This window comes from Monopterus albus, unplaced genomic scaffold (assembly GCF_001952655.1).
Source record: "Monopterus albus unplaced genomic scaffold, M_albus_1.0 scaffold27.1, whole genome shotgun sequence".
Taxonomy (NCBI): domain Eukaryota; kingdom Metazoa; phylum Chordata; class Actinopteri; order Synbranchiformes; family Synbranchidae; genus Monopterus; species Monopterus albus.
In genome coordinates this window covers 3,238,147-3,247,232 of record NW_018127907.1, presented here as the reverse complement: position 1 = coordinate 3,247,232, position 9,086 = coordinate 3,238,147, and the positions used below count along the sequence as shown (strand labels likewise).

The 9,086-nt window shown below is 53.2% G+C and overlaps 1 protein-coding gene and 1 long non-coding RNA gene across 3 annotated transcripts; one reads left to right on the top strand and one right to left on the bottom strand.

Annotated features, from left to right (window-relative positions):
* Positions 1-2,346: 2,346 nt before the first annotated feature.
* On the top strand, positions 2,347-5,433 carry LOC109957607 (uncharacterized). Its single transcript, XM_020595598.1, has 2 exons — positions 2,347-4,511; positions 4,790-5,433. The coding sequence occupies exons 1-2, from the start codon at positions 2,439-2,441 to the stop codon at positions 5,408-5,410; spliced, it is 2,694 nt and encodes an 897-aa protein (XP_020451254.1). The 5' UTR covers positions 2,347-2,438; the 3' UTR covers positions 5,411-5,433.
* Positions 5,434-5,437: 4 nt separating this feature from the next.
* On the bottom strand, positions 5,438-8,851 carry LOC109957608 (uncharacterized). 2 transcript variants are annotated; one of them, XR_002274572.1, is made up of 4 exons: positions 8,519-8,851; positions 5,952-6,030; positions 5,637-5,880; positions 5,441-5,520 (listed from the first exon to the last, which is right to left on the bottom strand). It is a non-coding gene; the product is annotated as an uncharacterized LOC109957608 (long non-coding RNA). The 2 variants fall into 2 exon arrangements; XR_002274571.1 differs by having other exon boundaries at positions 5,438-5,520; positions 5,637-6,030.
* Between the last annotated feature and the right edge of the window lie 235 nt (positions 8,852-9,086).

The window sequence follows — 9,086 nt, the reverse complement described above, 5'->3', positions numbered from 1 at the left end:
AGCAGGCCCAGCATGCCTGGAGCCACAATCACTGGCCCCATCTGCTGTGTGCATGGAACTGTGCGCGCAGCCAACAGTTGGGGCCGCGCTCTCTGTTGCAGCAGGCCTGGCATACCTGGAGCTGCCCTCTCTGTCAGCAGGCAGGCAGATGTGGGGGCCGCGCTCTCTGTTGCAGCAGGCCTGGCATACCTGGAGCTGCCCTCTCTGTCAGCAGGCAGGCAGATGTGGGGGCCGCGCTCTCTGTTGCAGCAGGTCAGGCATGCCCGTTGCTGTGCTCTCTGCTCAGGTGGCAGGTAGCAACTGGGGCCGCGTTCTCTGTTGCAGCAGGCCCGGCATAACTGGAGCAGCACTCTCAGCCAACAGTTGGGGTCACACTCACTGTTGCAGCAGGTTTGGTGTGCATGGAACTGTGCGCTCAGCCAACAGTTGGGGTCGCGCTCTCTGTTGCAGCAGGTCAGGCATGCTCGGAGCTGCACTCTGCTCAGGGGGAAGGCAACGGGTAGGGCCGCGCTCTCTAATGCAGTAGGCCTGGCATACCTGGAGCTGCCCTCTCTGTCAGCAGGCAGCCTGATGGGGGGGCCGCGCTGTCTGTTGCAGCAGGCCTGGTGTGAATGGAACTGTGCGCTCAAGCAACAGTTGGGGTCGCGCTCTCTGTTGCAGCAGGCCGAGCATGCCTGGAGCCACATAATCAACCAGCAGTTCGGGCCACACTCACTGTTGCAGCAGGCCGAGCATGCCTGGAGCCACATAATCAACCAGCAGTTCGGGCCACACTCACTGTTGCAGCAGGCCGAGCATGCCTGGAGCCACATAATCAACCAGCAGTTCGGGCCACACTCACTGTTGCAGCAGGCCGAGCATGCCTGGAGCCACATAATCAACCAGCAGTTCGGGCCACACTCACTGTTGCAGCAGGCCGAGCATGCCTGGAGCCACATAATCAACCAGCAGTTCGGGCCACACTCACTGTTGCAGCAGGCCGAGCATGCCTGGAGCCACATAATCAACCAGCAGTTCGGGCCACACTCACTGTTGCAGCAGGCCGAGCATGCCTGGAGCCACATAATCAACCAGCAGTTCGGGCCACACTCACTGTTGCAGCAGGCCGAGCATGCCTGGAGCCACATAATCAACCAGCAGTTCGGGCCACACTCACTGTTGCAGCAGGCCGAGCATGCCTGGAGCCACATAATCAACCAGCAGTTCGGGCCACACTCACTGTTGCAGCAGGCCGAGCATGCCTGGAGCCACATAATCAACCAGCAGTTCGGGCCACACTCACTGTTGCAGCAGGCCGAGCATGCCTGGAGCCACATAATCAACCAGCAGTTCGGGCCACACTCACTGTTGCAGCAGGCCGAGCATGCCTGGAGCCACATAATCAACCAGCAGTTCGGGCCACACTCACTGTTGCAGCAGGCCGAGCATGCCTGGAGCCACATAATCAACCAGCAGTTCGGGCCACACTCACTGTTGCAGCAGGCCGAGCATGCCTGGAGCCACATAATCAACCAGCAGTTCGGGCCACACTCACTGTTGCAGCAGGCCGAGCATGCCTGGAGCCACATAATCAACCAGCAGTTCGGGCCACACTCACTGTTGCAGCAGGCCGAGCATGCCTGGAGCCACATAATCAACCAGCAGTTCGGGCCACACTCACTGTTGCAGCAGGCCGAGCATGCCTGGAGCCACATAATCAACCAGCAGTTCGGGCCACACTCACTGTTGCAGCAGGCCGAGCATGCCTGGAGCCACATAATCAACCAGCAGTTCGGGCCACACTCACTGTTGCAGCAGGCCGAGCATGCCTGGAGCCACATAATCAACCAGCAGTTCGGGCCACACTCACTGTTGCAGCAGGCCGAGCATGCCTGGAGCCACATAATCAACCAGCAGTTCGGGCCACACTCACTGTTGCAGCAGGCCGAGCATGCCTGGAGCCACATAATCAACCAGCAGTTCGGGCCACACTCACTGTTGCAGCAGGCCGAGCATGCCTGGAGCCACATAATCAACCAGCAGTTCGGGCCACACTCACTGTTGCAGCAGGCCGAGCATGCCTGGAGCCACATAATCAACCAGCAGTTCGGGCCACACTCACTGTTGCAGCAGGCCGAGCATGCCTGGAGCCACATAATCAACCAGCAGTTCGGGCCACACTCACTGTTGCAGCAGGCCGAGCATGCCTGGAGCCACATAATCAACCAGCAGTTCGGGCCACACTCACTGTTGCAGCAGGCCGAGCATGCCTGGAGCCACATAATCAACCAGCAGTTCGGGCCACACTCACTGTTGCAGCAGGCCGAGCATGCCTGGAGCCACATAATCAACCAGCAGTTCGGGCCACACTCACTGTTGCAGCAGGCCGAGCATGCCTGGAGCCACATAATCAACCAGCAGTTCGGGCCACACTCACTGTTGCAGCAGGCCTAGTGTACATGGAACTGTGCGCTCAGCCAACAGTTGGGGCCACGATCTTTGTTGCAGCAGGCCCGGCAAGTCCGGAGCTGTGCTCTCTGCTCAAGGGGCAGGCAGCGGTTGGGGCCGCGCTCTCTGTTGCAGCAGGCCTGGCATCCCTGGAGCTGCCCTCTCTGTCAGCAGGCAGGCAGATGTGGGGGCTGCGCTCTCTGTTGCAGCAGGCCCGGCATACCTGGAGCTGCCCTCTCTGTCAGCAGGCAGGCAGATGTGGGGGCTGCGCTCTCTGTTGCAGCAGGCCCGGCATACCTGGAGCTGCCCTCTCTGTCAGCAGGCAGGCAGATGTGGGGGCTGCGCTCTCTGTTGCAGCAGGCCCGGCATACCTGGAGCTGCCCTCTCTGTCAGCAGGCAGGCAGATGTGGGGGCTGCGCTCTCTGTTGCAGCAGGCCCGGCATACCTGGAGCTGCCCTCTCTGTCAGCAGGCAGGCAGATGTGGGGGCTGCGCTCTCTGTTGCAGCAGGCCCGGCATACCTGGAGCTGCCCTCTCTGTCAGCAGGCAGGCAGATGTGGGGGCTGCGCTCTCTGTTGCAGCAGGCCCGGCATACCTGGAGCTGCCCTCTCTGTCAGCAGGCAGGCAGATGTGGGGGCTGCGCTCTCTGTTGCAGCAGGCCCGGCATACCTGGAGCTGCCCTCTCTGTCAGCAGGCAGGCAGATGTGGGGGCTGCGCTCTCTGTTGCAGCAGGCCCGGCATACCTGGAGCTGCCCTCTCTGTCAGCAGGCAGGCAGATGTGGGGGCTGCGCTCTCTGTTGCAGCAGGCCCGGCATACCTGGAGCTGCCCTCTCTGTCAGCAGGCAGGCAGATGTGGGGGCTGCGCTCTCTGTTGCAGCAGGCCCGGCATACCTGGAGCTGCCCTCTCTGTCAGCAGGCAGGCAGATGTGGGGGCTGCGCTCTCTGTTGCAGCAGGCCCGGCATACCTGGAGCTGCCCTCTCTGTCAGCAGGCAGGCAGATGTGGGGGCTGCGCTCTCTGTTGCAGCAGGCCCGGCATACCTGGAGCTGCCCTCTCTGTCAGCAGGCAGGCAGATGTGGGGGCTGCGCTCTCTGTTGCAGCAGGCCCGGCATACCTGGAGCTGCCCTCTCTGTCAGCAGGCAGGCAGATGTGGGGGCTGCGCTCTCTGTTGCAGCAGGCCCGGCATACCTGGAGCTGCCCTCTCTGTCAGCAGGCAGGCAGATGTGGGGGCTGCGCTCTCTGTTGCAGCAGGCCCGGCATACCTGGAGCTGCCCTCTCTGTCAGCAGGCAGGCAGATGTGGGGGCTGCGCTCTCTGTTGCAGCAGGCCCGGCATACCTGGAGCTGCCCTCTCTGTCAGCAGGCAGGCAGATGTGGGGGCTGCGCTCTCTGTTGCAGCAGGCCCGGCATACCTGGAGCTGCCCTCTCTGTCAGCAGGCAGGCAGATGTGGGGGCTGCGCTCTCTGTTGCAGCAGGCCCGGCATACCTGGAGCTGCCCTCTCTGTCAGCAGGCAGGCAGATGTGGGGGCTGCGCTCTCTGTTGCAGCAGGCCCGGCATAACTGGAGCAGCACTCTCAGCCAACAGCTGGGGTCACACTCACTGTTGCAGCAGGCCTGGTGTGCATGGAACTGTGCGCTCAGCAAACAGTTGGGGTCGTGCTCTCTGTTGCAGCAGGTCCGGCATGTCCGGAGCTGCGCTCTGCTCAGGGTACAGGCAGCGGTTGGGGCCGCGCTCTCTGTTGCAGCAGGCCCGGCATACCTGGAGCTGCCCTTTCTGTCAGCAGGCAGGCAGATGTGGGGCCGCGCTCTCTGTTGCAGCAAGCCCAGTGTGCCTGGAACCACATCCTCAGCCAGCAGTTGGGGCCACACTCACTGTTGCAGCAGGCCTGGTGCGCATGGAACTGTGCGCTCAGCCAACAGTTGGGGCTACGCTCTCTGTTGCAACAGGCCCGGCATACCTGGAGCTGCTCAGGGGGCTGTCAGCAGGCAGCCAGATATTGGGGCCGCGCTTTCTGTTGCAGCAAGCCCAGTGTGCCTGGAGCCACACTCTCAGCCAGCAGTTGGGGCCACACTCACTGTTGCAGCAGGCCTGGTGTGCATGGAACAGTGTGTTCAGCCAACAGTTGGGGTCACGCTCTCTGTTGCAGCAGGTCAGAGCAGGCCCGAGCTGCGCTCTCTGCTCAGGTGGCAGGCAGGTGTGTGGGCCGGGATCTCTATTGCAGCAGGCCCGGCATACCTGGAGCTGCCTTCTCTATCAGCAGGCAGACCGCGCTCTCTGGGGCCGCGCTCTCTGTTGCAGCAGGCCCAGCGTGCCTGGAGCTGCAATCTCAGCCAGCAGTTCGGGGTACACAAAGTGTTGCAGCAGGCCTGGTGTGCATGGAACTGTGCGCTCAGCCAACAGTTGGGGTCGTGCTCGCTGTTGCAGCAGGTCAGGCATGGTCAAGGCTGTACTCTCTGCTCAGGGGGCATGCAGTGGTTGGGGCCGCGCTCTATGTTGCAGCAGGCCTGGTGTGCAGAAAATTGTGCTTTAGGTCAGCCGTAGGGGCTGCGCTCTGTCAGCTGGAAAGCAACGGTTGGGGCCGCACTAACTGTTGCAGCAGGCCTGGCACACCTGGGACTGCGCTTTCAGCCAACAGTTGGGGCCACACTCACTCTTGCAGCAGGCCCAGCATACCTGGAGCTGCCCTCTCTGTCAGCAGGCAGGCAGATATGGGGGCCGCGCTCTCTGTTGCAGCAGGTCCAGCGTGCCTGGAACCGCACTCTCAGCCAGCAGCTGGGGCCACGCTCACTGTTGCAGCAGGCCTGGTGTGCACGGTACTGCGCTTTATGTCAGCAGTTGGAGCTGCGCTCTGTCAGCTGGAAAGCAACGGTTGGGGCCGCGCTCTCTGTTGCGGCAGGTCAGGCATGCCCGGAGCTGCGCTCTCTGCCCAGCAGGCAGGCATATGTGAGGGCCATGCTCTCTGCTGCAGCATGCCCGGTGTGCCTTGAATCGGACTCTCAGCCAGCATTTGGGGCCACGCTCTCTTTTGCAGCAGGCCCGGCGTGTCTGGAGAGGCTTCGGGCCGCGCTGGCCTGTCTCCTGCCAGAGACGCAGCCATCTACCCCAATGAAAAGAAACAAATATAATACAAAATGGAATATTTAAAAATTAAGATGAAGTGGGAACAGATGACTTCATAAATTTGTTAACATCATTAGATAAATTGATGTTTACCATACACATGACAGGTCTTACGCCCAGGGAGGGGGAGAGGCTGCAGGCCTCAGGGCCTGTCTCTGGCCAGAGATGCAGCCATCCAGGGAGGGAGAGAGGCTGTAGCACTCACTCTGCAGCAGTTTGTCAGCTCACTGCTTTCAGAGCAGTAGACTGGGGAGATGACTTTGGTCACAGTGCTGCCATCAACCTTCAGGACTTGCACACAGTTTCTGCAGTCAGTCTTCAGGGCTCCCAGCTCCATCTTCACAGGGAGTACAAGAATGAGAATAGTTACAGGAGCTGAACCGGAGCCTGAAGCAGTCCCCATCATACCTGCTGGTGCTGCCATCAGAGGTGAGGGTCAGATGTCACTGGCAGAGGCCTTTCAACATGGTCAACAATATCCAGGTAGCTAATTTATAGAAGTGAAAATAAGATTTAGTCACCCCAAGCATTACTTAGTTATTTTTAAGTGGAATTGGTCATCAGAGTTGTAATTTTAGCAGGCTGATTAAATATAGACTATTCAGACAGTCATAGAATATATTCAGCCACCTGAAATAAATCTAAATGAATTCATTTGGCTGAATATGGCTGAATATAATAAGCCTTTTGTGTTAAATGTAAAAGGAACATTTGCATTCCTATATTTAGGCTACATGCAGATGGTTTATAGAGTTAGAGCATATATGTCAAACTCAGGCATATATTTGCAAGTATATTTGGCCCACGAGATCATTTTAAATGTTTATTAGAGTTGGCCCACCAGTATATATCGCATACGCCGCTAATCCTGCAAATCCCAGAATGCTTTGCTAGTGCGTTAGCACATCAATCAAGACCTGCAAGCACCTTCTGTTGACATTCATTAGCAACCTCATGCTACCAGTCACCTCAGGCAAATTTAATCCACCCCTCCCAAAAATGGCCAAACGAAAGATGGAAAACAGGAGCTTTCAAGACAGGTGGGAGGAAGATTATCTGCTCATTAATGTAAAGGACAGACCTGTTTGTCTTGTGTGCGGAACCAACGTGGCTGTAACGAAAGAATATAACATAAGAAGACACTATGAAACGAAACACCAAGACCACTACAAGGACCTGAACATGAAGCAGAAGCTCCAGAAGGTAGAGGAGATGAAAAGAAGTCTGGTTTCAAGGCCCAAAATGTTCACAAAACAATAAGAAACGAGTGCCATTGATGTGTTTTTTATTGGAAATTTGATTTCTCATGTGTTTATTCTATTAAGCTTTGCTTGTTCCAAATTCAATGTTTAAGCAACTTGTTTGTTTCCATATGAAAAAGTTTAGCATTCTATATCTGGAGAGAAGGGAAAACATGCTCAATTTCATTCAATATTTCAATAAATATAGAGTCTGGCCCACAACTTTGTCCCAGTTTTTAATTTTGGCCCCCCGTGTATTTGAGTTGACACCCCTGACCTAGGTGATTCCCCAAGAGCCTTTGCTATCACAAGGAGCCTTGCAAAAATGATTGTGAAGGACCTACAGCCTCTCTGTGTGGTTGATGATGGAAGGTTTTATAAGCTTTTCTTTATAAGCTTTTCTAAGTAAAAAAGTATCGGTATTGCCAATAGTGGCCCTGTGTTTACTTGGTATCGGATCGATACCAAATTTTGCAGTATCACACCCCACTAATCCTGGCAGAGGCAAGTCAGCTGAATGGACAGTACCAACAGGCAAATTTTAGTCCCCTTTGTCAGGATAACAGCACTGGCCTGATTGAAGACTAAATTCATAAATAAAAATAGCTGCATTTACAAGCACATATACTGGCTGCTGTGCTGTGCAGAGGTTTAAGAGCAAAAAACATCAGGTCATCTCTGGTCACATTCAACATCAATGTCCATAAAGAACCTATTGAGTGTTTAGGCCACCGTGGCATCACACTGTCGGTTTCCCATAATAATGCTGTGCATGACTGTTCAGAAATGGGCTGTCATATTTCACTGGAACTAATTGTTAATCACCAGTGTTTTTCACACTGATCACTGTTAATTAACTCTTAATTAGCCTACATTAAATCCCATACACTAACCACACAAACATCTAGACATTGTCTGCACATCTGTCATGTTCATGACTAATCACACTATTCTTTACTTACATCATATAGGAGACTGATGGTATAATATAAGCACATCACTACACAGATCCCGAAGCCACAGGAGATGATAGTTTATTTTGTTGATTATAATCCTTAATAACATTTCAAAGGTTATAGAAGTTATATGCTAACTTTTTAAAGCCTAACGTCACCTCTTCAAAACCGTTGCCTGGCTGAATGAATTCAGAGACGACAGCTCACGGGTGCTTTAAATTGGCGAATACGATCCCACTGTGGCTTCTGAAATTATAAACCCGACGCTCTAAAAACTATGGATATATTTCAATCAGGCGTCAACAATGAAAACATGCTGACATAATCATCCACGCATACACAGCGGGTCCACATTGACCACACTGACGTCAGACATCGCTGACTCCGATATCGAACATCGTCTACATGGCGAGCACACATGCACAAGTTTTGGCATTTTTCAAAAAATGGCTCAGTCGCCATCTTTGTCCTATACTTCCAATGTTAAACTCAACGACATGCACCGATAAAAAAAACACATTTTTCTCGAACACTACATGAATAATCATACTTTTTTAAACATGTCATGTGCACTCTCAGTACAATATATCGTTTTTATCCATTTTATAACAAAATAAGTTTACTGGAGGTGTGCTATTTTGATATGGTTCTGGGCAAATATTTTCAGTCAAAATCACAATAAATATTGTATTTATCAATTTTTTTTTTAATTTATGATGCTCTATTATAAAATGATTTAAAGCAAGGTGTAAATAGTCAGTGGTCTACTGTGTTTTACCATAGCGGAGTGGTGGAAGCCAAGAATCAGCAGGCGCTTCTCACGGAGAAAACCAGAGGGGGCGATGTTTCTGCAATAAAGCTGCTTTCGCCCTTAAAGATGTGAGCAGTTTACCACAGATGTTTTTTGAAATCAAGTTGTTCACTTCTCAACAAGTCAGCTCTTGTTCAAGGTTGAAGAGTTTCACTTAGTTCAGCTCCTTTCCGTCCGTTCAGGGGCAGAGTGAATATAGAATCCTACTTATATAGGTCAGGTCCTCATTACCATGACAACCAGTGACGTATGAATAACGGCAGCCCTAATTTCGGCATGTAGATATAGCCATACATTGAGGTACATTTTTACTAAATGAATACATTTTTAAAAATATTTTATTTGAATAAAAGATGGTTGTGCATTGGAATTAATTGTGTGCTCATTAGATGCAAGTTTTAGTTTTATAATAAGAGTACAGATAGTAAATACATTAAACTAGGGGATAATTTATGATGCAGCATTTTTATTATATTATTGTGTTATTTGTTTGCTAGCACTGTTTCAGTTAGAGGTGAGTCTTTATTTAATCCCT

Coding starts and splice junctions, on each gene's coding strand:
- LOC109957607 (XM_020595598.1), top strand. CDS start 2,439: ATGGAACTGTGCGCTCAGCCAACAGTTGGGGCCACGATCTTTGTTGCA. Junction 4,512..4,789: donor CACTCACTGTTGCAGCAGGC/CTGGTGTGCATG, acceptor GTTGCAGCAGGC/CTGGTGTGCATGGAACTGTG.